The 26,785-nt window shown below is 39.1% G+C and overlaps 1 protein-coding gene across 19 annotated transcripts in view; it reads right to left on the reverse strand.

The window, feature by feature from the left end:
- Nucleotides 1-26,785, reverse strand: part of Syne1 (spectrin repeat containing nuclear envelope protein 1) — a 484,186-nt gene that overhangs the window by 298,135 nt on the left and 159,266 nt on the right. For all 19 annotated transcript variants that reach the window (XM_042262341.2, XM_015996792.3, XM_015996795.3 and 16 more), the window contains 16 exons: nt 23,033-23,129; nt 22,166-22,368; nt 19,731-19,895; nt 19,128-19,280; nt 18,014-18,157; nt 15,342-15,515; nt 12,585-12,743; nt 11,827-11,991; nt 10,076-10,210; nt 9,748-9,906; nt 9,359-9,567; nt 8,691-8,799; nt 7,201-7,365; nt 4,900-5,067; nt 2,954-3,118; nt 1,707-1,847 (listed from right to left, as the gene is read on the reverse strand). In XM_042262341.2, coding sequence (XP_042118275.1) covers nt 1,707-1,847; nt 2,954-3,118; nt 4,900-5,067; nt 7,201-7,365; nt 8,691-8,799; nt 9,359-9,567; nt 9,748-9,906; nt 10,076-10,210; nt 11,827-11,991; nt 12,585-12,743; nt 15,342-15,515; nt 18,014-18,157; nt 19,128-19,280; nt 19,731-19,895; nt 22,166-22,368; nt 23,033-23,129 — 2,511 coding nt within the window. The remainder of the gene's footprint in view (nt 1-1,706; nt 1,848-2,953; nt 3,119-4,899; nt 5,068-7,200; nt 7,366-8,690; nt 8,800-9,358; nt 9,568-9,747; nt 9,907-10,075; nt 10,211-11,826; nt 11,992-12,584; nt 12,744-15,341; nt 15,516-18,013; nt 18,158-19,127; nt 19,281-19,730; nt 19,896-22,165; nt 22,369-23,032; nt 23,130-26,785) is intronic.

Raw genomic sequence — 26,785 nt, forward strand, 5'->3', positions numbered from 1 at the left:
AATAATGTTGGCTATTAAATTAGAAAAGATAAACCTTCGTGATAAATTTAAGTGGAGAAAATTAATGTCTTATTTCTTCTCATGCAAGCAAATCTGACAGGAGGTTTAAATATTCACCAGCTTCCCCTTTTTTTAACTAGTCAGTGCAGAATTGCTATGTAAATATTTGTAGAAGGCAACCTGCCACTCAAAGCATCTCCCTAAATTCTATAATACCATATGAGACTGTCCTTACGAGGACCATTCCTAAAGTCATAACAATACCAGAGAAGATAAAAGTAACATCCTAGGATCATTATAGCTTCCTGTTTGAAAGACTCAATAGTCTCACATGAGCATCACTGTTGCTGAAAAATGCCACCTATGGTTCAAATAAGACTAGGCAGAGCCTCCTGATAGCACAGAGATGTACATCCTCAAGTACGATGCTTCCTGATGCCATAACATTGAATCTGGCTTATGACTACCTGTGAGCTCCCAGGTCATTGCTCAGTGTAATTCCTCAAATGCAATCAAAAGTGTCAATCACTGTGGCTGTGCCCCTGTGTTTTCCAGAGCCATGGGGAAGGCAATGTTGGAAAATTTTATATATATATATATATAATATAATATAAATATAATATAAATATTATATACATATATATATAGTATTTTGCCTGCACTACCCATAGCAGATTGTGAGTCAGAGGGCTTCAAAGAACAGAAGAAGATTGGCAAAACCAAACTAAACAAAATAGAATGATGCTGTAAGGCGCTGTCACCAACGTCCAGAGAATATGATGTACAAATGGCTGCCGAAGGCATTGGGAAAGAATTGGCTTTCATCAGGGAGAGTTACAGCTGAAACTAGACTCTGCCTTTCAGCCGTGGAGCAACCGTCAGCGCCTTCTCTGTAAACATTCACTTCCATGCCAGGCCGCGTCTGTTGGGAAATTTAACTGGGCCTTCCCGTGTGTGCGTATCACCCACCAGCACATGGAAGAAGCAAAAGTCCCTTAGCACAGCCACCCACGGGTTGTCAACTGGAATAAGAGTTGTCAAACAGAATAGTGAACAGGGAGGTCAAAGAGAGCCCTCCATGTCATGCCACACGCTTGTGTGGCAGTGTCCGCAAGCACATAGCGGGGCTCTGTAAGACTTTCTAACTGTACACAGCACCCCGGTCTTGGACCCTTGCTACTGGATTTCTGTTTGCTTAGACATCTCCTCCCCACCCCAGGCACATCTATTGCTGTGTGACCTTCTTAAGAACTCAGATGACCCAGCTCTCTGTTGCCAGGAGAGTAATATTTGGGGTTTCGTTGTTGGGTCGTTGCCCAGCCTTCCATGTTCATGCCCCTCTATCTGGAGCTACGGTACAGCCGCCACGCTAACACTTTTCACATCTAATGTTGTCCCTCTATCCAGGAACATCTGTCTGTCCTCCAGCTCCAAAACCTGCTTTTCTCAGTCTTCCCTGACCGAGTCATAAATATCGGGTTTATCCACACCTCTGTCGGGGGACTGCTACTTACCCACATGTGTGAATAAAATCTTAGTTCTTAAGGTGTAAATCCCACTCATGTTCTTGTTTCACAGTGTACTGAAGAGAGCCGGTCATCAGTACAGAGTGAGGGTTGATTAAATGTGTAATCATGATGAACTACGATAGTGGAGAGAAAGGTTTTTCTGAATGAGCGACAAGAAACCTCGTGGCCTCGATGTACCTTGGTCTGCTCCAGCTCTGACGACAAGCTTTCCAAACTGCTGAAGCTCAGGAAGCGCTCGTGGCTGGAACCCGTTTGGAAGAGGTATCTGACCACCGTCTCCTTGTTGGTCTCAAACCGCTCCCATTTCCTCAAGCTGACCTAAATGACAAATAAATACATGACACGACACGTCGCATGACAGATGACCAGGCTGAATCCTAACACACTGCGGCTCCTCTCTCATCTCCCCAGCTGTCAACTGTAGCAAGTGTGACATCCCACGGCCACACCGACTGAGGATGACCCTGGTGTCTTCGATAGCATTTCCTTCCCACATCTGGGTCTTCAGATGACGCCTGAGTTCCCCAGTGGATGTAATACCTTGTGTTTCTAACAGATGAGGTCATAACATGTAGATAATTGACGAGGGGAAAATAGCCCTTCAATTATTGTCAATCAAGAGTTGCGGGGGGGGGGGGGGGGGGAGCAGGAAGGAAGCAGGAAAGAAAGCAAGGAGTGATAAGTAGCAAAAACTCAAAGTCATTTTTCGGGTGGTGTGTCAACAGCACCCTGAAGCACAGGGTGCCCTAAAGATGTGGCTGCTGGATTTCTGGGATACGAGAAACAGTATGATCAAGTTCGTGGATTCACACGAGTGTGCATCACATCCTGGTTCCCATTGTGTGTAGCATGGGGACAAGTCACTAGACCCTGTCAAGCGTTGCTGTGATCTGGATGTGACACGTCTCCCGTGGGCTCATGTGTCTCGACACCTGGTCCACGCTGATGGGCTGACTGGGAAGGGTGTGGGAACTGTAGGAAGTGGAGCCCTGCTGGAAGAAGTGGGGCGCCAGGGGCAGGCCTTGAGGTTTGGTACCCAGCCTCCACTTCCTGTCCATTCTCCGTGTCCTGACTGTGGATACAACATGACTAGCCAGCCCCTGTTTCTGCTGCCATGTCTTTCCTACCATGATGGAATGTGTCCCTTGAACTGTAAGCCAGAAGAAGAAGAAGAAGCCCTTATCCCCTTCAACTGCTCCTTGCCTGGTATTTGGTTACAGAAACGAGAAAAGCAACCGAGATAAGCGTCCACATGTACGAAACACGCTATTTACAAGAGCCCTTCCAGAAGTTTGTCAGGACTGAAAACAATCCGGGTGAAGTTCTTAACAAAATGCCACCATCAGCAGTGGAGGTGGCACTGGCTCTTGCCGGAGACAGGAAGTCAGTTGAGCCAGAGTGCCCCTGAGCCAGCCCAGCCCTACCTGGATGCGTCGTTCCTGCCTCTCCCTGCTCTGCTCCAGGCCTGTAAGGGTGTTGGCCAGCTTCCGTAGCTCCTCCTGGCCTGGGCCTGCCTGCCCACCCTGCTGCGCTTGCTCTATCTGCTCCTGGAGGTCTCTCTTCTTCGCTGAGATCATCTTCGTCTTTTGCTAGAAGTAATTGTTCAATAGAAGAATAGAAAACGTGTTCTCTATGAAGCTATGCAGGGCTATAATCATGCAGCTCTCAGACATATGTAAGGCAAAGCCTCACATGGTGTAGGTTTGAATCATGTTTTAAAGGAGAGGTCAATAGTTAAAATGTGAATATCAGAAAACCTGAATTAACCAAAGATGGGTGTTTCTTAAACATGGCTTATGTTCTGAATGGTCAAAATGTAGATAATTTGGCTTTAGTATTTTAATTGTGTGTTGATTTGGAGAACATTTAACATATGCAACACTCCAAAATAATTTGGTTAAACAATTTATTTGACAGGTTTCTTTAAATAGTTGTTTTCTGTCTTTAAAAATTCTCACTACATTTTATTATCTGCATTGTAAAATGCAAATGTTATGAATTTTCCTTCCTGAGTATATATTTGAATGATTAATATATTGAGGTATTTGGGGGAACTCTACATTCAAGAAAAATTACTATAAAACTTTAATAATGCCATATAATTTTATGTAAGTATTACTTTCAGATAGAATAGTACACCAATCTCACATGTTGAGTTTATATATCTTTACAAAGTTTGAACACTCACATAACCAAGTCCTGGCCCAAGAAATACAGTAAGTTTTAAAACATTATAAATACTGAAAGTTTTATCTCTTTGAGACTTTGGAACTCTGACACTTTTCCAAGGATCAAGAAACTTTTAGCATCAGACCTTAATTTCTTGAACTCCACAAAACCTAGATGCTGATATTTTACATGAATATTTAAGAGAATTAACATTATGTGTATACAATATAATGTTAGCATTTTCTACATTAAATAAGCTAGAATTTCATCATTAAATATTTTATTTGAATAATACTTTGATTTATATTGAGTTAGATAAGCAGTTTACTCATATATACCACTATACAAAAGCATTTATATAATTATGTAAATTTTATATGTATAATACTTATATATATAAAGTATGTACTTGTATATAGTTATATATAGTATGTATACAGCTATATATATACTTATATATGTACATACTTATGTGTATATACTTACATGTAAGTATAGTGTATATAAGTATACTTATATCAAACTAGTATATTCCATCTGCACATATATTTTAATGTCTGCCACCAGAGTAACAGGAAACAAGTTGATTAAAATAGTTTATTATTGGGGACTAAGAATGTAGTTCAGTGGAGAGTTTGAGCTTAGAGTTGAGGTCCTGGCTTTAATCCATCACCAAAAAAGTTTGAATATAATCACATGGATATAAACATACAAACATACACATATATACATATACATACATACACACTTACACATAATACACCTATATATATACATATATACACAATTATACACATACATATATTCATATATACACATAATGCATGTATATACATGCACACAACCATATATATACATATATAAGTATATCTATATACACACAGACATACGTACATACAAACACACATATAATTCCTTTGGTTTTAGTTCTAATCTTTTGCAAGAGCAAACTCACCTGAAACATCTGCCATTTCAAGTAAGTTATAATTTTGCAAACTAAACTGTCTAGGTCTTTGTCTACCAGGGTACCCTGAAATATGTAATGCTTATCAGAGAGAACTGAGACCAGAATGGCTAAATGCTTTGAAGCATCCGACCGGCCCCCTCTCCTCCCACCCCACCCCCACCCCCTGACCTCAGAATCTATTCTCCATCTCTCATCAGCATTGTGCACGCACATGGGGAAGAAAGAGGACTCTACCTGGTGGTGAAGGAGCAGCTGCTGTGCCTCAAACAGATTTTCTGTGTCTAGGATCTTCTCAGCCTGCTCCTGGCTCTCTTGGGAGCCAGACATCAGCTCCTCAAGGGAACTTTTCACTATTTCTTTGTATTGAACGCATTCTCCAAAGTTGCTTAGCATTTTTTCAACCTGAATTTCCATAGAAAACAAAAGGAAATCATATGCTAATTAACAAAGTTTGTGGAATATTTCTAAAATGGAAATGAGATTGACAAATTAACTTCAAATAAGACTAAGCTATAGTGAGATGTTTTAGGGCACGTTAGAAAACGCTTTAAAAATTTAATACATTCATTTTATTTTATGCAAATGAGTGTTTTGCTTGCATATATCTCAGCACTACATGCATGCCTGGTAGGTCAGAAGAGGGTGTTAGAGCCCCTGGGGCTGGAGTTACAGATGGTTGTGAGCTGCCACATGGGTGCTAGGAACTTAGCCTTCTAGAAGAGCAGCTAGTATGCTTAACTGCTGGGTTAGTGCTCCAGCTCTCAGAAAGAACTTCTCTAATTAAGCTAATTACCCCACACATGATCATTTTGTGTTTGTGAGAGGTCTATTGTCTTAGCCAATTCCAGATATATGAAACAGTTCTGTTTGTTACACTGTACATTATACTTCCCAAACTCATAACTTCAAATTTTATGACCTTTGAATAAAACTACTCCATTGAAGTCTATGATATAGTATATATTTTAAGTATATGCATAAACCATGTCTCAACAGCTAAAAATAGGTTCATATGTACCTAATATCTATCATTTTGCATAGTTTTAAGTCTTATTTAATTGTTATTCAATGGCGCAGCCACTTAGAGGAGCCAAGAGTTTCATTTCATTGGACAAGATTCTGCACCCTATTAAAAACCTATTCTAAAACTAAGAAAAGGGAAATGTACATGGCTTGATAGCCAAAGAAGAATAATAAAGTTGTATCTATTTTATACTTCATATCTTAAAGTCCTTTGATTATAATCTCATGAATATTACCAGGCTATGATAATACCTTATACAAAATGTTGAGTCCATACTATTTAAAACCAGTAAAGGAGAAAAGTCAAGAAGAAAATCATAGACTGTTTGTTGAAAATGTCCTTCCAACGCTACTTTGTCCTTCTCTACAGCTTTCCCTCTTAACCCCATGAGCTCTAAACTTGTCCCCTGTTGCCTTCTTAAACTTCCTACATGCACACAGATGAGTGGAAGAGGCCCTGCTAGACATGGTATTTGAATGTTTTAACCTATAATGGAATATAGCTTATTCCATTAGAATGCATATTAAGTTTAGAATGAATAGGCCTTTGCTAAAATGGAATTTTTCTGGTCTCCCAACTAACCATTGATGATGATGACGACGACGATGATGATTTATTATTACTGGTTAGCAGCTAATGAAGACTTATCTGTCTCAATACTCTTCTAAGTCCTTGACCTAAGGTACTGAATTTAGTCTTTCTCACTCCCTCATTAGTGTATTTTAAACTCTGTTTTAAAAGTAAGGAAATTGGGCTGGGCGGTGGTGGTGCACGCCTTTAATCCCAGCACCCGGGAGACAGAGCCAGGTGGATCTCTGTGAGTTCAAGGCCAGCCTGGTCTCCAAAGTGAGTTCCAGGAAAGGCGCAAAGCTACACAGAGAAACCCTGTCTCGAAAAACCAAAAAAAAAAAAGTAAGGAAATTGGGGCCCAGAGTCATTGAAAAAAAAAAAATCAAGATTATATGAAAGTAGGATATAAACTATAAGCTCTGTTGCTGGGTTAGTCTGACTTTTAAGCATCTTTATTACTTTTTTTTTTCTGCTATTTTTTGGTTTGTTTGTTTATAGATATATACTCTTACCATGTAGCTTACACTAGTCTTGAACTTGTTATGGAGCCCAGGTTGCCCTTGAACTTCCTGTCCTCCTGCCTCAGCTAGGAGAACAGGTATGCACCATGACATCATGCTTCTCAAACCCCTTTTCATAAACTTTGAAATATATCTTTAAGTGATAACAAAATAATGATGCTTTCAATAAGAGCAGACATTATTTAACTGGTCATCTTTGGACTTCAGAGATAGGCCATTAACTTGAACTAACCCGTTCAGTAGCATTTTCCATAACTCAAGCATCCTGCACATCTTTTCTAACAATCTTCATATAAGTAACTAAGGTTTCTTTGTAAAACTACTTGCTAAACTACAACCAAAACAAGGATGGCCCTGCAGCCTCCTCTCTTGGCTATAGCCTCCTCCCTTGGACTCTGCTGAGCATAGTAAATGACACACCTCTGATTGTAAAGCCACAAGAGCCTTGAAAGAGCTTGACAGTTCTGCCAGCTCATCTCCTCGCCTTTGGGCTTCATTCTCAGAAGAAACGTCCATCAAATGTTTAAGCCTGGATTTCAGCCAGCTGAGAGTCTCTCCTTTTTTGGTAATATCATTTCTGATCTCCTGGAATGAAAGGACACTTTTTACGAACAAAGGGTGGTCAGGAATCACAACTTTCTATCAGGAAAGAATTCAGCCCAAGAAGGTGTGTAAAATGGCAGTGATGGAGCGAGGCAGCTGTTGTATCACAACAGAACCAAAGAGCTCATGGTACTCTTCGTACTCACAGTGATCGAGTGCTAAAAGGAGGGGCTTCCCAATGCCCATACCTAATGGGCAAAGCCAACATGAGCATACTTTTAAAAATTACCTTCAGAATTAAATTGGATGCTATATTCCCTTGACTACAACAAACTTGCGTTGACATGGAACTAGTCTGCAAAGGTTCATAAGTGGGACTAAGCTCTAACTAGCATAGAAGGTTCATTAACCACAACAGTGCTGGAAAGATTCCAAAGCCTTAAGTCTCCAGGACTAGTTATAGAGGGCATGGTCCTGGGGCAACCATTTATACTAGCTATGGCTAGTCTAGAGCAGGGGAAAATGCATACCAGACAGGAAACAGCTGGTTTTAAAATTGGTCTCTTCATTCTAAGATAAGATTTTTAAAAAAAAAAAAAAAAAAACTAAAACAGCAACAAACAGAAACTCATTTTCTGTATGTACACAGTGATGTTATTGAGTCCTCTAGCAGTACCTTGGGCAACTATATGAGTTAGTCAGAGAAAAGAGGACCCCAGAAGACAGTGGCAGAAAGACAAAGCATTCTCTTTTGTAGTAGTAGATACGTGACTTGGAAGGATTAGAACGGCTGAAAGAGAATTGCACTCTAGTCTATGTATACCAAGTGAAGGTCTTTCTAAAGGAGAGGGTTGCAGTGTACTAGTCACAGAATAAACATGAGATTCAGATCTGGAGCTCTGGGTTTGTTACTTCTAAAGCAACAGAAATGATCCAGTTCAGTTTGGTTACAACAGAAGAATACTCAGAGAATCCCCTACTGTCTTTGTGTCCTCAAGTTGTCTGGTTAAAACTGGATTGTACAGAAACACACAGCATTCTTGTTTCCAGTGACAATTCTTAAATCTATGCTATGTTGTACAATTGTGCATGCTACTTCCCGCTCCAACATTCCCCCTTAGGTAAAGCTGCATCAGAGGCATCATTAATTGTGCTTAAATCTCAAAGCTATCAACAGCTCTGTAGGGCAGGGGGAAACCTACCCTTACCACAGTAATATGAATAGATGTTGTCTTTAAAGAAATTTATAGACACTTAATTTTTATAGCATGCACACACCAACCAACAAACAAATGAACAAAACAGTTACACTATAAGTGTTTAATTTTTGGAAATTTTCCTCTAGAAAGGACCAGCTCAGAACTTACATCCACCACACGCTTAACCTCATCGTGGTTGGCCGTATCGATGGCTTCATCCTTGATTTTCTTCAACTGTGACTCCTTTGCAGACACCCAAGAAGAGAACTCAGAAAATCTGAAAGCACATAAGCACTTATGATGAAAGGGGCACACTCTCAGGAAGGTGTGATACATTTTCTGTTTTGAATTCATGGACGTGGAGCCAGTGATTCCCAAATTGATGGCACTTTCTGGAAACTTTAATACGAAGCCCAAGGCAAGTGTGTTAATATCTGAGGTCAATAACTCTCATGGAGCTTAGCTGATGTGCCTCAGGGCTTAGGAGGAAAGGAACCAGTTGAGGTCTGGTTTCATATGTCTCACCAGAATGACATTTACCAAGAGAGGCAGGCACCCTCCTACGAGGAAGGGATAGGAAAAAACCAAAAGGAATAGGATTATTGGCCCTCAAGAACACCTGGGTTATTTTGAAATAAAATCTAGACCCTGTTTGGACTGAAACCCATTAAACAAAACAAATAAAATGAAGTACTTGTACAAAAGCATGGGCAAGATTCAAGTAATCTGGTTTTCTTACTGCCTGAAACAAACTCTATACCACCCCCTGTTTTATAACAATCTCTGAAGGAAAGCGTCAAGATGGATTGGAGCTGTCTCTGCAAACGCTGCAGTACCTGCTAGTATAGTCCTCCCACTTGTCTGGTTCATCCACGAGCATCCTGTAAGTGTTGTCAATGGAAGCTTTGAGGTCTCTGAGAGCTGTGTGACAGGCTCCGGATGTGTCCCTGACCGGGTCCCTGACTGGGAGCTTCACACACAGTTCCTCTATGAGCTGCAGCCTCTTCTCACAGAGATGATGAGGACCCTTGTCACTGAAGAAAACCTAAGACATGATAACACTTTCACTACCTTGGTGACAAGGTGCAGAATACCTCTATATTCTCACAGAAAAACTAAAGGCAGATTCACAGGGGGGACCAATGTAATAAAATCATTTTCCTCAGGGCATCACATGTTTAGGTATCTTTACATAGTCATGCACTTTCTGTGGTGTAGCACATACCCTGTGTTCCTTGATGACCTTCTCACTGCCTTCGTGGGGCACCAGCTTGGTCTCTCGCTCCAGCTCAGCTCTGCACTCTTCCACGGCAGCTGAGAATCTGTTCTTCTCCACATCGATTTTTAGATGGAGCAAATGATAAGGGGCCTCTCCCTGGAGATCCTGCATCCACAGAAAGATCCAGAAAAACAGAATGAGGCTTCTGAGTAGTCGTATGTCCCATTGAGATGCCCAAATGTCCTGAACTAGTCCTCTCTTACTTCGAACTCTCCGAACTGCCGAATCGATTCGAGGACACGAATTTCTCACGTTCCCATAATCCCCCACTCACCTTCCACTGCTTGTGCAACTTCCTCACAGCCTCCTGGAGGCCCTGCTGCTCCTGTTCTGGGAGGATGTCAGTGAGCTCATCACAGGCTTTCAAGAAAGCGTTGAGCACCCTTTGGTCCAGCTGGCTGAAGAATTCCTGTCACAGAGGGAGGGAGCACAGTTAGGATGCTGTGCAGAGTAAAGACATCACGAGACATGTCACACTGAGCCTTGTAGCCAGCAGTTGCCTTCATCAAAACTTCAGGCAACTCTATCCTTCTCCGGAACAAACTATAACCATCCGTGGTTATGAGTCAGAAGTCATCACATCTGGCATTTCACTATTTCTTTCTATATTTTAAGGAAAAAAATCTTTGTGGTCACTAAATTCGTAGGGTGATATGAACTAGATTACCCCTAGACCTTGATTCTATGGTGATAGGGATATAGGTCCTCTTTAGTAAATTCAGAATTACAGTAAGGGATCTCCATCCCTCACTTCCTGACCTGTAACATGTGTCGGTCATGATGGCCATCATGAACCATCCCACACTCCCCATGTGCGTACTTTAATACTTGTGCTGTGGATGGAACTGTGTCCTGCACAGAGCTGTATGTCAGAATCCTAAACCCAAGGGTGGTTAGATTTGGAGTCAGGGCCTTGGGGATTATTAGGTCTACATGCCTTCATGAAGATGGGACCTTTATTAGAGTGATGAGGTGACAGGAAAGACCTTCCAGGACAGGTCTCCTTCCTGGCCTATGACAACATGAAAGGTGTCCATCTGTCAGCCAGAAAGAGTACTCATGGGAACCCCTCCATCATGGCAAGCCAAACTCAGACTGTAATCCTCAAGAATGGTGAGAAAATCCACTTCTGTCTTCAAGGCCAGCGAGCTACTGTTTTCTTACAGCAGAGTGAGCAATGGAAGCCACACATATATGCACACTCAGTCTCCAACATCCTCAGCAGTATGTATGGAGACAGATTTCAAAACCACAGTGATGCAAAGCAGTGAGAACCATAACATTCACAGTTATAAAATGAGTAAGATCCATCCTTTGTGCTTTGTGGTCACAGACTATGGCAGAGCTCTAAAAAAATGTGTCCCCAATACATGCACCATTTTTTGTCAGTATGGTTTATATTCAAATACCTCTGAACTCTCAGGAAACACAATTAAAGTTCATATTCTCACTACACTATCCATTACCCAATACCATTCACCCATTACCAGTGTCTTCAGTACTAATGGTTTTTAAATAAGAGAGAGAAGCATGAAGGTAGTCCCCCAACCTTAAATGACCGTGTGTTAGTTACTAATACCAAGTGACATGGAGTCTATACTATGTTATAATATGCCATGGTGGTTTATTAAATGAGCATGAAAGGTTTAGTCACTCAATACCCAATGACATGGCAATTACACTATACTATAGTATGCCATGGTGATTTATTAAATGACCAATGAAGACCTAGTCACTCAGCACAATCTATTTGAGAATATGTTTAGCTATGCAAAACTCTCTGAGCTTGTAGTTTAAGAATCCAAGTCATCCTTATGCTCTGCTATCCCGGGAGCTCAAGAATGGTCCCAAGTTACTTGCTTCTCTTGCAGTTCTTTTGTTGCTGTTTCTTGGGTCTGATGCCTTTAAAGTCCATGCCCTGCTGGCTTCCCCTTCTCCCCTATGCTAGGTCAGTCTTTTTATTTTACAGTCTGAGTTAAGCTGTCCGCACACAGGGGTCAGATGTACCACATAGAGCAGACTCACTGTGTGTTTCCGAAGGAGTTCCTCAGGATCCCCCTTTTCTTCTAAGCCTTCCTGAGCGACCCGTAGCACCTTCTCCAGTTCTGCCCGAGACTCCTCAAATTTCTTCATCAAACGACTGTTGGCTTCCACATGCTTCTTCCATTCTCCAGTTTTCTTGATCATATTCTTAATGCAAAAAATAAGTCACTCCTTGCTACCCTGGCATTCCCTCCAGGAGCCCCAAGCATACCAACATCCACAAAGGTGAGAGTCTCTTACATAAAATGAGGTGGTGTCTGCATGTAACATAGACACATGATCCGGCATCCTCTAGAACTAACTCATCTCTAGATGACTTTTAATAATACATCAGAAATGCTATGTAAATACTTGTATAGAACAAAGAGCTGTACATGACATGTTCAGTACTGAGGTGAGTTTTTCCTTAAACTTCAACTTATAGTTGATATAAACTGTAAATGGACCACCTGTAGGTTTGGAATACACTAAAAAACCATAATTGGGGGCTGTTTTCTCAGTCCTGAGGCTTCATTTGGCCAGGTGGTATTATGGCATCACTGTGAATTATTAATATCATTATTTGTTTAGAAAGTACTTGGAGGGAAGATATTTCATTAGAAGGTTAATTCATTAGAAGGACTTTATGTTAGGGAAAAAGTTATAAAACATTTGGTGTTCAAGTACCAGAGAGTGAGGGCTTCTGTTCTCACTCTCTATTTTCCTAGACTTAGATGTCTAAAGCAGGGAGATGAATTTACCTGGAAGGCATGATGGACATCTGCTATCTGTCTCTGCAACTTTGTGTGGTCCCAATGCTTTAACACAGGGCTTAAGGTGACGAGCTTCTGGACACTCTGGCTGCCCTTCTCAATGAGTGTCAAGGTTTTCTTACAGCTTTCTTGACAGGCTAACAGTTCCTACAGGGAAAGGAAAGACACAGTGGTATTAGTTACATGCTGGAGTGAAAGGGATGGAGAGAGGGAAGAAAGGGAGGGAGAGAGGAAGGAAGGGACAGAAGGAGGGAGGGAGGGAGGGGACAAAGAAGGGAGGCACCATTTTAAGTAACAGCATTGCACAGTGTTTAGACCTTAGTGAGCAATAAGTGAAATCAAAAGTACAGAGAAATAGTTCTTTTCAAAGGAACTTGATTTAAGCAGTCATTGAAATCAGTGCTTTTTTATACAAGGCATTTAAATGTCACAGTGAGGTTTTAGATTTCTTTATATTTCATGCACATCTTATTAACATTAAGGAAATGACAGAACATAAAAGTTGTCTATTTTCTGCATTCCTCTAACTGGCTGTTGGGCAGGCCTACGTCTTTTCAAGAGGACAATCAAAACTAATATACTTATCAGGTTTTAATGACACAAAATTTAACACAATGCACACTTCCTTTGGTGAATCCAGTGCAACGGATTTTACATCACTCGCTTATGCTAGATTGGAAAGGATGCAGTTCAAGCCATCCTCCTTCCTAATGAGACCTAATCAAAGCAAGCGGAAGAAGACTAACAGGCCTGGGGAACTGCTTGCTCTTGCCATACCCTTCAGATGGGATGCAGCAGTGACTGACAGGACCCTTCTCTGCCTCTCAGCCTTACATCCTATGGATCTCGGCAGTACTTAGAGTGGACACTGGAGGCAGTGTAGAGTCCACCTGGAGATAGTCATTTCCGCCTTGATTGCACACCACTTACTCTTCTGCATTTTCAAATGTTTTGAAAAGAATATTCCAACTGTTCATTTGGATAGCATTTTGGCCATCTATAGGTAAATATTGAAAGCAGGTCTCTTGTTTTGACAAAATAGAATTAGGGGATACCTTTTCCTTTTGAACAATTAGAAGTTCAAAGGGTAGAGATTGAAAACATATTATAAAAATGTTAATATTTATTGTCAATAATATGACTTTAATGATGGAAAGATTATTTAACCATATTTTAGAGTAATTTAGGAAGCTAGGGAATGTTACCACTCCTCAAAATAAATGAATTTTCATTCTATATGTCATGATATCATTAGAATAGATTGGTATCATTAGAATGATGATTGTAACTATACTATTCATAATAATAATAATGTTATAAATTATTGAATATTTATTGTAAAATGCAACCACTGTGGGCTTAATGAAGAAACTAAAGTTAATGAGTATTTAGCCATGTGTTACAGCACCTAAACTCTGACTGTCCTGTTGCTCATTTCAGACACACTGCTCAATTCACTAGCCAAAACTGTCCTTTCTGTGAATTTATTTTAGTTAGTGTAGTGGTGAAGGATTCCTACACTTGTACCCTCATCAGGAGGACAGACCCATTCACAATAAGTCAAGTAAACAGCTTATTTAACTGTACTTCTCACTAGAAGATTCTGAGCACACAGATCTGCTCACTAAATGTAAATATAAAAATTCATAGCAAGCAAACTTCCATAGCTTTACGGTTATTCAAGCAGACTTATTCCCATAGTCAAAGAAAACATACCATAAGACATATTATAGACACCTGGTTGAAATGGAGTACAATTACATAATTAATTATTCCTTTAAAAAGCATGTACACAAGGAATCAAGGCATGAAGAACTTGTGTATTTTTCAAAGAAATTAACTATTTTATCAGCTAGTGAGGTAATTGATAAGGCCCCAAGACACGTGTGTAGAGCATCACCAAGAGAATTCCTAAAAGAGAGTCAACAAAAAGATGAAAAACTCGAACACTTACATATTTTTCCTATTCTTCCTAAAGCACAAATGAAAATACTTTACATTAAACTTTTATTGAATTTTATTCATGAAATATAATCCATAGATTTTTCTGTAGAAAATACAGAGTTAAACAATTAAGTAGCCCATGTTAGAGGGGAAACAGAGGCCTTTCAACTATGGGGGCCATTTCTGTTTCCAGACAAGGCAGCAGATTTGGCTGGAGAGCCAAAGTTTTTCTGAAAGCCATCATGGAGATGCCACCTCCCATTCAGAATGTCCGGTCTAAGTGTATGCAGAACAGACAATGAGAAACGGTGCCGATTGTCATTAGCTCAGGTGGCCAGCTTACAGATACAGAGAAAGGTGCTCAAAATGGATTCATTTTCCTAATTGTTCTCAATTCAGAACTTTCCTCCAAAAGAGCACACAAAGTAAGAAGTTTTCCTATGTCATTTTCAGATAATCTTAGAGCTGATGACTTCACCTTCTGCCTGGCACCTCTTTCCCTCATCTCCCAGGAAACTTCTTAACCCAGAATTGTAGAGCCGGGTTCTGACTAGCTCACCCTGATCCAAGTGTCCAACCTGACTGTCCCCTGGAAACAGTTCAAGTCTCCAGGCCTTCTACCAAGCACAGAGCAGGTTTCTTCTCTTGATAAGACATACACTTTGGTTTGAGCTACTTGTGCCCCATTATTCTGGAAAAAATACCTTTCATACTAACTGAATTCTATTATAGTAAAAAATGCTCCAACCTTATTAAGTACACTTTAAAAATAGAATATCTCTGAAAGGGATTTTTTCTTACCTGGTGTTTTTGTTTAAAAAGAGAGCTAGACTGGGCTTCATGCTCAAGAACAGATATCATCCCGTTGACTTTCCCAAGTGAGTCGTAGAAGGAGGTGATCTGTGTCTCCAGCTCTTCCAAAGGAACAGACAGTTGCCGGGACTCAGACAACAATGGAGAGTAACATTCTTTGACCTTTCAAAGTGAAAAGAACAAAACAGATCCATGAGAGGCCATTAGGTCCTCAAAGCTCCAGTGCTATGCTTAGTTTTCGAGAACTTTGAGTGAGATGCTCACTTGGCATTTCAACATCTCTGAAGATGGTTCTCTTATTTCATGCTATGTGATTAAGCTTTGCTGTTTTTTTTTTTTAAAAAAAAAAAACCACAAAAATACTATACCACTGAGATAAATGAAGGTCTGTGGCGCTTTCTCATGAAAATTCATCTAAGTTGTCCATCTGGATGGCACGTCACCATGTGAATTATTACAGTCAGAGAGACAGATGGCATCAAATTCCTCTTTAAACACCATGCTATTCACTTTCGGCACTGAAATATGATCTGAGGCAGTCACGACTTATTACCACATTGACTAGGGGACATAAGGCTTCTAGTTTAATGTTCTTAAGCTTTTGCCCATGAACTCTGAGCCTTGACAAACCTGTTAACCACTTCTTCCTAGGTACCCATTGTCCTTCCTCATCAGCTCTAGGCTTTATCTTTCTCTGCTTGTAAATGTTGCACCCATCCAAAGAACATGCTATACACCACTTTATTCATGGAGGCTCCCATGTCAGAGGATGTGGACCCAGTCTAAACTGCCCATCCCTCATCTGTCTTTGTTTTCAATATCTCTGTATCTACATTATCTTCATGATGAGGCCCAAAGTTCTTGGTATTTCAGAGTTCTATAAGATCTCTGCCTGGCTGGCTTTGCATTGAACTCTAGGTCTTATAATTTTCAAGGATGAAACCTTAAGATAACAAGGAGGGAGGGGATTTCCTTGACCAAGAAAGGGGAAATATTCTATACTAACAAAAAAAGTAATGATGGGCTGACTACACCAGCACTGTTCCACAAACAACACTGCTACAGAGGTGCACACGCAGAAATACGTTCGTATTCTAGAAGATATGGTTGAAAGATAAGCTCATCAACTGAAAGCCACTGTCTCTCTGTTGCAGAGACTCCACAGCCATTCCCTTGAACAACTCTACTGATATGTACCAACTCATTGTGTTTTGTTGATCTTTCCTGGGTTGCAGAGAAAGGCTATCAGCATGCTGCATCATCCCAAACAGCAGCAAGAAAACATGGCTTAAACTAGTCTGGGTAGACACTCCTGTTAACCCAGCACCCACGAAATGAAGGCAGAAGGATTGACAAAAGTGTGAGTCCAGCTTGTGTCCCTAGTGAACTTTAGGACAGCCAGGAACACATAGGGAGATCCTGTCTCTAAAAACAGTAATAGTATTAACAACTAAAAGAAAGAGAAGAGGCGGGGGGAGAGAGAGAGTGACAGAGAATCTAGCTTAGATGAACACAGGGCACAATCCACTTTCTCAGCTGTTGTCCCAAACCACTGGACCTGGATTTGAATGAGAGGTGCAAGTCGCAAAGCCACAGGTATGCAGCCCAGCAACTTATTGGAAATTTGAAAACAGTGGCTTTTTATTGTACCTGTTGTTTTTTTTTAAAGCAAATTTTGCTGGTGCATAAGACAAAAATTGTTCATTACTGTTAAAACTAATTCCAACTATAATGTTAGAATAAAATGAACTGAACGTGATATTTATAAAGTATGCCAGACTGACAGTATTTTTTAGCCGATTGTTCTCCTATTTTCCCTTTTCTTTGCATTTGTTCATCTTTTCCATTAATTCTTCAACAGTCATTTCCCCTGCTGGTCTCTTTACTCTCACTCTTCCCCCTCACTTCATTGACCTTCATTTACCCTCTGCCTCCTCCCCATACAATCCTGAGACTCACATGCTGTTCCTCTTGCTTACTAAAAGGTGATCACCTGCACTAAGTTAATTTTGAAAACAATGAACTCTTAACATTCATGTGTAGGTAAAAGATCCTAATGGAGCTCTCAAAGCTCTTAATAAAAAGACCCTCAACAAGGGGGCCCATTCTAGCAGAAAACATAAATAGACAGATGGGATTCATATAAAGTAAGTCTTTTTTAAAATAATTTATTAACTATATGTGCATTGGTGTGAAGGTATCAGATCCCCTGGAACTGGAGTTACAGATAGTTGTGAGCTGCCATGTGGGTGCTGGGACTTGAACCTAGGTCCTCCAGAAGAGCAGCCAGTGCTCTCAACTGCTGAGCCATCTTAATAAAATCTCAGCTCAATACCCAGTCTTCTCTTCTTCCTCTTTGCCCTCACCTGTCTCCATCTCTCCTTTGTCCTCTCTGTTTTATAACATTGAACTACCCTCTCCTCCAAAACACAGATTTTTCTACTGAAGCAGAGCCTAAATTAAGAGAGGTGTCAACTGGTATCGGCATCCCATTTTATTTTTCAAATATATATTGAAGTTTCTAAAATCAAGAATCACAGTGTGGCTCAAAGGGATACTTAGTGGTTACCCAGTCAAGGATGGGTAACCAAAGAGGTAGGAAGCATCTAAAGGCAGTACGGTTGTCCCACAGCATGTCATAGTGTGAAGTATTTTCCCACCTTGGCTAGTTGTTCTTTGAGTCTGGACATGGTTGTAAGCATTTCATTAGCTTCTTCTTGGGGACTTTCTTTGGCAATGAGATGTGCTGTCTTGGTAATCATCTTGTACTGAGCATCCATTACTGGCACCCTCTTCTCAATATCCTGTGTAAATCATTAAAGCCGCTCAATTGGTACACAACACATCTCATGTCAGTTGCAGAATCCCACAAAAGGTGGGGCGAAAATCAATATGCACCGTGCAAAATTCTGTCCTCACCACTAACTCCTGTAGCAAAGCCTTTGCTTTCCTTTTTAACTGTCATGCAGGCAACATTATCCTAAATGCATACATTAAAAGTTCTTTCTTAAAGTAACCGAATATTCTTAACTCAACACCAAGATTAGTTGACATAACATTTATACTTTCTAAAATATGTTACTGCAATATGGAAATACATATGTAAATGCATGTAAATAACATAGGGGAAATACTGACTTTAAGAATTAAACTGATGTTTACTTTTTAAAAAAAAAACCTATTATCACTGGAGAAAACTTAGAAATTTAGTATGGTGGAAATTTTAATTTCTTATCATCTCACACAGTGGCAATTAAAGTCCATACCTTACAGCAGTTGCTACTCTTTTCTCTTATGTGTGTTCATACTTTTAAAAGTTTTATAAAAATTAAAAAGACAACACTTTGGTCTGCTTTTCTCACTTAAAAAATTCTTCAAGTCTCTTCTGTTATTAGATAATTCTGTTATTTCGCTTTTGAGATCCATCAGTTTTTAGGAGGATATAAATGCCAAATTCATGCACCAAACCATTCATTGTTTAGGGCATTTATTTGGAACTCCTGTATAATGTTATTTTTTGTTTTTATTCCTGATATTTCATAAATTTTATGGAGGAAAAGAATTCCATGTTGGAAGATTACTTTGAAATTACTGCATATTTTCAAAAGATACCTTTTTAAAATTCAAGTTTATTTTCTGTGAAAGTCAACAAATATGTAGACCCATCAAAATGATCCTTAGGACACAGAAACAGCTTTTTTGATGACCCGAGCAACCTGGCTAATTTTTATCTTCACAGTACGCTTTTCACTTTTTGATTCCGAAAGTTCCTACCTCCAAGTCTTGAATTAATAACTTGACATTAATTAGAGAGACCTCTAAGGGCTCAGAGAATTTTCTTTGGGCTTCGGTTGCAAAGCCGGAGAGGGTGGTGGTGTAGTCTGTGTATTCTTTCTTCATCCTGTCCATCTCGTCAGCTCTTGCATACTGTGAGGAGAGCATGGGAAGAAGCATTTGAACGCCATGAAGCTATGATTCTAGACGCTCATAACCTTCACTGTGACATATTCTCATATACAGTAAGAAAAATTCTAAACTCCTGATTCTTATTTTAGATAAGTTTGAAATAAATCCAGTTACTTTGACAGGAAAAAACAAAAAAGGAAGAATCAGGCAGTGGAGAGCCAGGATTTGAAAAGTAAATCTTTCTGTCTATGCAGGCTCCATATGTCAGTATAATCCTTAACCCAACGCTACATTCTGTGAATGCTCCTCCATCATACACAGCAAAGAATGAATAGTTGGCAATGAGACACAAACAGTTTTAAACACTTCTGTATCCTACCATAACAAGCCCAGAAAAACTGCCTCTCAGCAAACTGCCTGTCACATCAATAACACACACATTTGATGTGAGCGTGGATTTGAAAGACATACTTGCTTGACTTCCATGAACAGTTCTCTCCACCGTCCGTTTAGCAAGAGTAATTGCTGTTTAAGGTCACGGGAAACGATCTCATCACAAGTCTCGATCAGGAAATTGCCAGCATCGTTCATGGCTGTGTGCTGCTGAATCCAGTGGGGCAAATTTCGAAAAAAATCCTAAGCAAGAAAGGACATGCACTCGTAAGCCATAAGCCAAATACTAATAATGGATATGAAAATAAAGTGTTTGCAAGCTTTAAGATAGAATTCAACTCTCTTCCAAAACTCAGATTTTAAATAAAATTTCAAAGTATGAGCTAGAAACACCAGATGTCTTTGTTTTTTTTTCTCTTTTCACACGTACACATGCATGTTCCATGGGTCTATGGCTGCACTTGTGTGTATATATATTTGCATATGAAGGCTAGAGAACACTGGACCTTAGATTACCTCCCTGCAAGTATCAGTGGCTCCTTCATCCACATGTTTTGTTTCCTGTGTTCTTTTGAGCTGGGGTCTGGCCTGGGACTTGCCAAGTATGTTAGACTGGCCGGCCAGTGAGTCATAGAGATCCATCTGTCTTTGCTTCCCCAGAACAGGAATTGCAATCAATAGTCACTACACCTGCATATTTTTACATGGATTCTGGGGACCCAAATCAAGTCCTTATCATGCACTTTACTCACTGGACTTTCTCTGAAGCCCATCTTTTTCTCTTTCTCTCTTTCTTTCTTTCTTTCTTTCTTTCTTTCTTTTTTTTTTTTTTTTTACCATTGAGCTCTACTCTGCTGCCCAGGCTAGACCCAAACTTGTAGGCTCAAGCAATCCCCCATAGCGAGGCAAGCAAACATCTTGGACTACAGGCACACGCCAGTGCACCTGACTCTGTGTCATCATATATGAACATATATGGCGCATTTTGCTCAAGACAAAACAAAACAAGAGACCATTTTCTTATTCTTGCTTTCTATAGGAAGCAGCAATCAATGCTTCAAATGTCAGAGACATTTTCTTGCTGTTCATACCAATAAAAATGAGTGCAAGCTGTCTAAAATTGGAATATGAATGTATGTATACACACACACACACACACACACACACACACACACACACACACACACACATTACATTCAGAGATCAAAGGAAACATTTTCAGGCCAGCCATTTATGTCAAGGACACTGAACACAGTAGCCTCCTTTCTTATTTATGTAAGGGAATGCACTTGGCGGTGAAACAGCTTCCGTCTCATTTCAGATTAGGCGCTTGTGTTCACACATGCACACACTCATCACAGTGCCAACGTAATTCAAACTTCATTCCATAAGCTGTGTGTGGGAGGCTTTCCCACACAAGTAGCTGGGAACACTCCTGTTTCTGGTTGCTACATTTCTTTGGATCAAAGCAACACATATGACACGCAACCAGGGCATTGTTTCATCTGATTAGTAAAAGCCCAAATCTGCATGGGTCTATGTTCATCGCCTTCTTTAGATGTACAAGAATATTTAATCCATATCAATGGAGAAACAAGAGAAAAATACAAAAATGCTACATCAGTTGGTACAAACACACAACAGATGAACAAATCTTAGATAATTGGTTAATAATAAAAGAGGTAATTCATTCCAATGTATGTATTGTACTTCTTTATGGGAGCTTGGCAGTATAATGCCTTTTATACGTACATTGATTTTCCATGTGAAAACATCAGGTTTATATAAAAATCATATACATTGTATATACACACAAATTTGTATGTATACATATGCATATACACGTGACTGTCCATTTTATTGGGTATTTCCATATAAGGGGTGCTGGAGTAAGACAATTACTGTCGTGCACACACTCATATATGCTTAAACATTGTAAAAAGAAAAATAAAAGAAAAAAGTCTCCCTCATATGCAGAATTGAATGAGTGTTTATAATATCCAAAAGAGAATATCTAAAGAGATCAAGGTGGTGGTGGTCCAGCTATTCCATGGGTATGTACTGCTATACAGATTCAGTCCTGTGTGTGTGTGTGTGTGTGTGTGTGTGTGTGTGTGTGTGTGTGTGTGTGTGTGTGCCTTGTGTAGGTAACCACAGCTGTGAATAGGAAATCTACAAAGGCTGAGCCCTAGACAGGTCCATCTGTACAGACCTCAGTGTGCATATAGCATATAGACCTCTACTGCCCATTAGATTTGGCTACCCTTTTATCAATAGTTGATTACTACTACTTATTGCCCTTCTGCATTAAAAAGTAGAATGTTTAAACACAACTTTTACTAGGCAGTATTTGCAGGTCTAATTCACTTAACTCACCTAGGGGTAAATCTCTTTAGTGAGAATTTTTGAGTCACACTTGCAAATATCTGAGAACCACTAGTGAACTACACTGTGAGAAATCTCTCCTTCATGAATCTACAGCATGTCTTTTCTTTTTGTGTGAACAGTCTTACCTTCTTGGCATTTTCTGATTGACTCAGCATTTTTTCTGCATCCTCTAGCCAGGCTTGAAGACTAGCCACGGTATCACCATAGCGATCCCAGTTGGAGATCACCTCCTCCAGCATGCTTCTCACGCTCCTCACTTCCACAGAGAGATTTCTCCACTGAGCAGTGGTTTCATTCATGAACTTCATCACATTCTCAGCTTCTCCCACTGAATCAGAAACAACCAGTTACTGTCTCCATTCTGTACTTAATAACCATCCCTAGATGGTTTTCCTGTGTTCTTACACACTGGCGGCAAGAGCATCTATCAGACATATGAAATTCTATTCCCAACAATTATGGCAGAAATTTACAAATTGCAAGCAAACATATCTTCCAAAGTTTATCTTCATAGTAATTTAAGCTCTCATATCTATATTCAAGTTATTCTACCTTTTTTTGCCTTTAATCCCCTTGGAATTGAAACGAGGCTGAAAAACTACAACTTAGAAAAATGAATGCTTATTTTGTTCTATCATAGAAGATTACACACAGAAAGAATGTCATTATGCAAGACAAATACCTCACAAAGTCACTCTGTCCTCTCCAAGTTAAAAGCATAGTCACAAAGTTATTAAAAAAATCACCATAAAAATAATTGATCTGACTCCATAGAAATTTTAAATTTAAATTTTAAATTCTACTTAAGTCAACACCATACCAAATTTCTTTTCTGGTTAGTGGCTGCTAACTGTATAGGATGCTCAGTTTCATTAGGACACTTCCACCCATGTGTAGAAAGAACGTGGACCATTTTCACTCCCATTACCCTCACTTACCCTTCTTCTCCCTCCTACCACGGCCCCCTCAGCTAATCCCACAGTGTGGGTTACCTGAGCCATCTGCCTTGACATACATTTCAGCTGTCTGTTTCAGGATCTGGTATGTCACTTCGTATTGTTCAAAGAACTTGCTGTTTTCTATAAAAGACTAGGAAAAGGGACATGCTTGGTTAGTAGAGAGCAAACATTAGGCCTGTTCACAAATGAAAGGTTAATTCATAAGTTTATGGGCACCATATCCAATTCTCCCAACCTTATTCTTACTGGGAAACACAAAATCCCACTGTCATGGATTATTCTGGTAATACAAAGCCCATATACTGTGGCCCACATTTTCAGTACCAACTCAACACCAGACTGAGAAAATGTTCTATTTCTTCACCACACACAGAGGCTGTTTTTCCTCAAGAACAGAATTTTCTCTAGAGGATCTGGGCCTAACATTTAGAAAGTGCTAAATTTGGGGGAACATTTTAATGTCCCACTGTGCTGGAGCTGTGGAAGTCTGTTGTTCTTTGAACATTAGCCCTGGTGGATGACTGACTGCTTTGAGGGACTTCCAGTTAAAAATAGGTGACAGTGAAAACAGTTTCCTTAAATAAAAAAGTAGAAAGTTTAAAAATAATAGCATATGCTGTCCATGTTATTGATGCTTTCATATTCCAATTACCCAGCACAAAAATTACAGACTAAGATAAACTAACATGTGTATCTGCATACATAATAAAATCAGTATTAGCACATGGAGACCATGAAATCAGGCACACACACACACACACACACACACACACACACACACACAATCTTAGGTTTTTATTAATTTTGTTTTTTAATAATGCTCGACTCCCCTCCTGTTCAAAAGATTACTCTTATCACTACAAGTGCAAAATTAATACAATTATAACTGGCAATGTGTCTCCAAAACCTCTTTAAATTCTCCTATTAGCAGAATGATGGATTTTTAAGAGTTTAATCAATTGAAATAGTTGAGAGGGATCAGCACTATGATAAAATGAAAAGTTATGCTAACTGGATCCTTGCACAGTATGCTAGGAGTCCTGTATAATATGCTAATGGATGTTTCATGTAGAGGCAAAAAGCAGTTCATAAAGCAATTTCATAGACATTCCTAGATTGTTACCACTGTTTACCTTGTTTCAGTCTAAAATTTTAAAGTATTATATATTAACTATAGTGAAGACTATTTTATATTTACAGAACATTTATAAATTATTTCTCTAGAAATAAAGTGAATGCAGAAAGCTATGAATTCCATGGTCTGAGACCCTTCTGTGGCTGATATTTTATTGAATGACTTTAATAGGTTTTATTGTGTTTGACTGAGACCAGATTATGATAATAGTAGTCACTGTACTGACCAGGTAAACTTAAAATATCATTTGCCTGACTAGTTTGCAAATTAACTATAAATGAGTAAAATAAATATATTTATTTTTATATTTATTTTGACCTAAAAATAGGAGGGGGGGTAAGAATACAATCAAATGATTCATTATCTTTGAGCTTTCACATTAGAACAGTTAGACAATTAATTTAAAAAATAAATCCCATTTGTTATTTCAAACTTTTATTGGCTCATGTAATTTGGGTTCCTTTTTTGCTAACCATGGAGACATCATTGAACAATTATGTTTGACTGGGTAAGTCACTTTCACAGAAGGCTTGCTAAGCCTCCCATTTACTGTGCTAGACATACCTCTTAGGAAAATGTACATTTTAAATTAGAATGTTAAGGTTAATTTGTTTTATTAAAAGTTTGGCTAAAACTGGGTAACCGAATCAAATGACTATTAGCATTGATGATAAGACAAGAAAAGCTGAAGTGGCATTTTTGACTTTGAAATTAAAACATTAGAAGTAAGGACATTTCTGCCTTCAGAGTATAGACACAATAAATTAAAAACTCATTAATTTCATTGAGACAGCTAAACCAGATAATTATAAATCCTTTAAAATTTAATCAGGGTTGCTTATTTTCATTAAAAATTGTTGTGAATTGTAAGGGAAATATTCATGTTGAACTTTGCAATTTCCACAATTTCAAGAGATCATCTTTCTTTCACATGAAGGATAGAAGTGTTATGTTACTGTTAAGTAGCAAAAGTGGACATTACATGTTAACTAGCAAGATCACTGTAAACAATTCTGAAATCAAGGACCAAATCAATGCATCTGTAATCACTGATCGATAGCGTATGATCCAACTTTTAAATATAAAAAAAGCTATTAATAGATTTATTTATTTGTCTGTGTGCTTTGTATGTCAGCATATATGTGCCGTGGTGTATTTGTGGAAGTCAGAGGACAGTTTGTGGGAGTTGGTTCTTTCCTTCCACCATGTGGGTCCCTGATTGTCTTCCTTGAGGTGGAAAGTGGAGCACTGAAAGGGCCACGGTTATTGAAATGATCCAACAAAAAGGACCTAACGCCACTTATGGAGGCTTTAATCAGGGCCTCTTTATTGGGGGACTAGAGTACACACAGGGTGGAAGCTGCTGGGAATGTGGGATGATTGTCCACTTTACACGTATTCGAAATTTCCACAGCAGTTTGCAATTAGCCCCACAGTGAACTCGTTAACTCCATGGAGTGGGCAGGCAGTGCTGACTCTCTGCCGTTAACATCAACTCTCTATTTATATATCTTTCGAGAATTTGAAGAGAATTATTAATATCATTGTTTTGGAACATCTACCTGGTAAGGCAGTCCTATTAGGTACTCAAATCTGATTGGCTGTTCTTAAATAGCTAGAACAAAGGATGGAGCCTGTGTAATTAACTCCTGGGCTCAGAGTGCATTCTTTGCTATGACTAAAACTGAAGATACAAATCCATTCCTCCATTTAATATTTATGAGACTAAAGCAATTACTAGAATTTTAAAAATGGATTTCTTGTCCTTACCAAAATAGCTACAAATGAATTAAAGAACACATCCTAACAGAGTTCACAGCTTTTGAAACAAATGTTTCCTAGACCATTTTAGTGAATCTAGAGAAAAGTACTAACTGCCAGGCAAATTGTTTGTTTGTTTGTTTGTTTCAAATTCATGTAGCTCACATATCAGTTAAAGAACAAAATTAAAATATAACAAAGCCAGTTATGTTTCCAAGGTGCTTGCAAAGAGACACAGTTTTAATATAAATTAAAGTACATACTTTGTAAGTCACTGTGACTGGTCAGATTGTAACAAGCTAGTATGTTAAAAGTTTAGTGATTTATAATTTGGAATCTGTCTTTAAAGATGAATGTTAGAGGATAGGACAGAGATGCACTGTTAACATGAATACTTTCAACCTAATGTTGCAAATAATTTGTGTAGGGGCATTATTAGTTGATTAAGAGGAAATAAATGGACTTTATTAAACATATTATATTAACTATATGTAAATGGAACAGCCACGTTCTTTCTATTGTTTAGTTGTTGTTGTAGACAGAATTGGGATTATCTAGACCAGAACATGAGATACTCTTTAGAAATTAAGTTCGTACATAGATTTGTATACAAAATTGCCCAATATCTGAGTACACCCAGACATAAGTCCTGGGAAGAGATTCATGCAGCAAATCTAACATGTGGACAGTCCCCATGTGGACAACTGAAAATAGTCAACAATTTTCTCACACTGGGAGCTTAGATGGCTGGAGGATTGTCTTTAAGTATAATAATTCAGTTTTAAAGGATAAATGGAGTTACAACTAAAGATATGTGAATACACACACACACACACACACACACACACACACACACACACACACACACACACACACAGAAAACCCTACAC

Source organism: Peromyscus maniculatus, chromosome 16 (assembly GCF_049852395.1).
Source record: "Peromyscus maniculatus bairdii isolate BWxNUB_F1_BW_parent chromosome 16, HU_Pman_BW_mat_3.1, whole genome shotgun sequence".
NCBI classification, from domain to species: domain Eukaryota; kingdom Metazoa; phylum Chordata; class Mammalia; order Rodentia; family Cricetidae; genus Peromyscus; species Peromyscus maniculatus.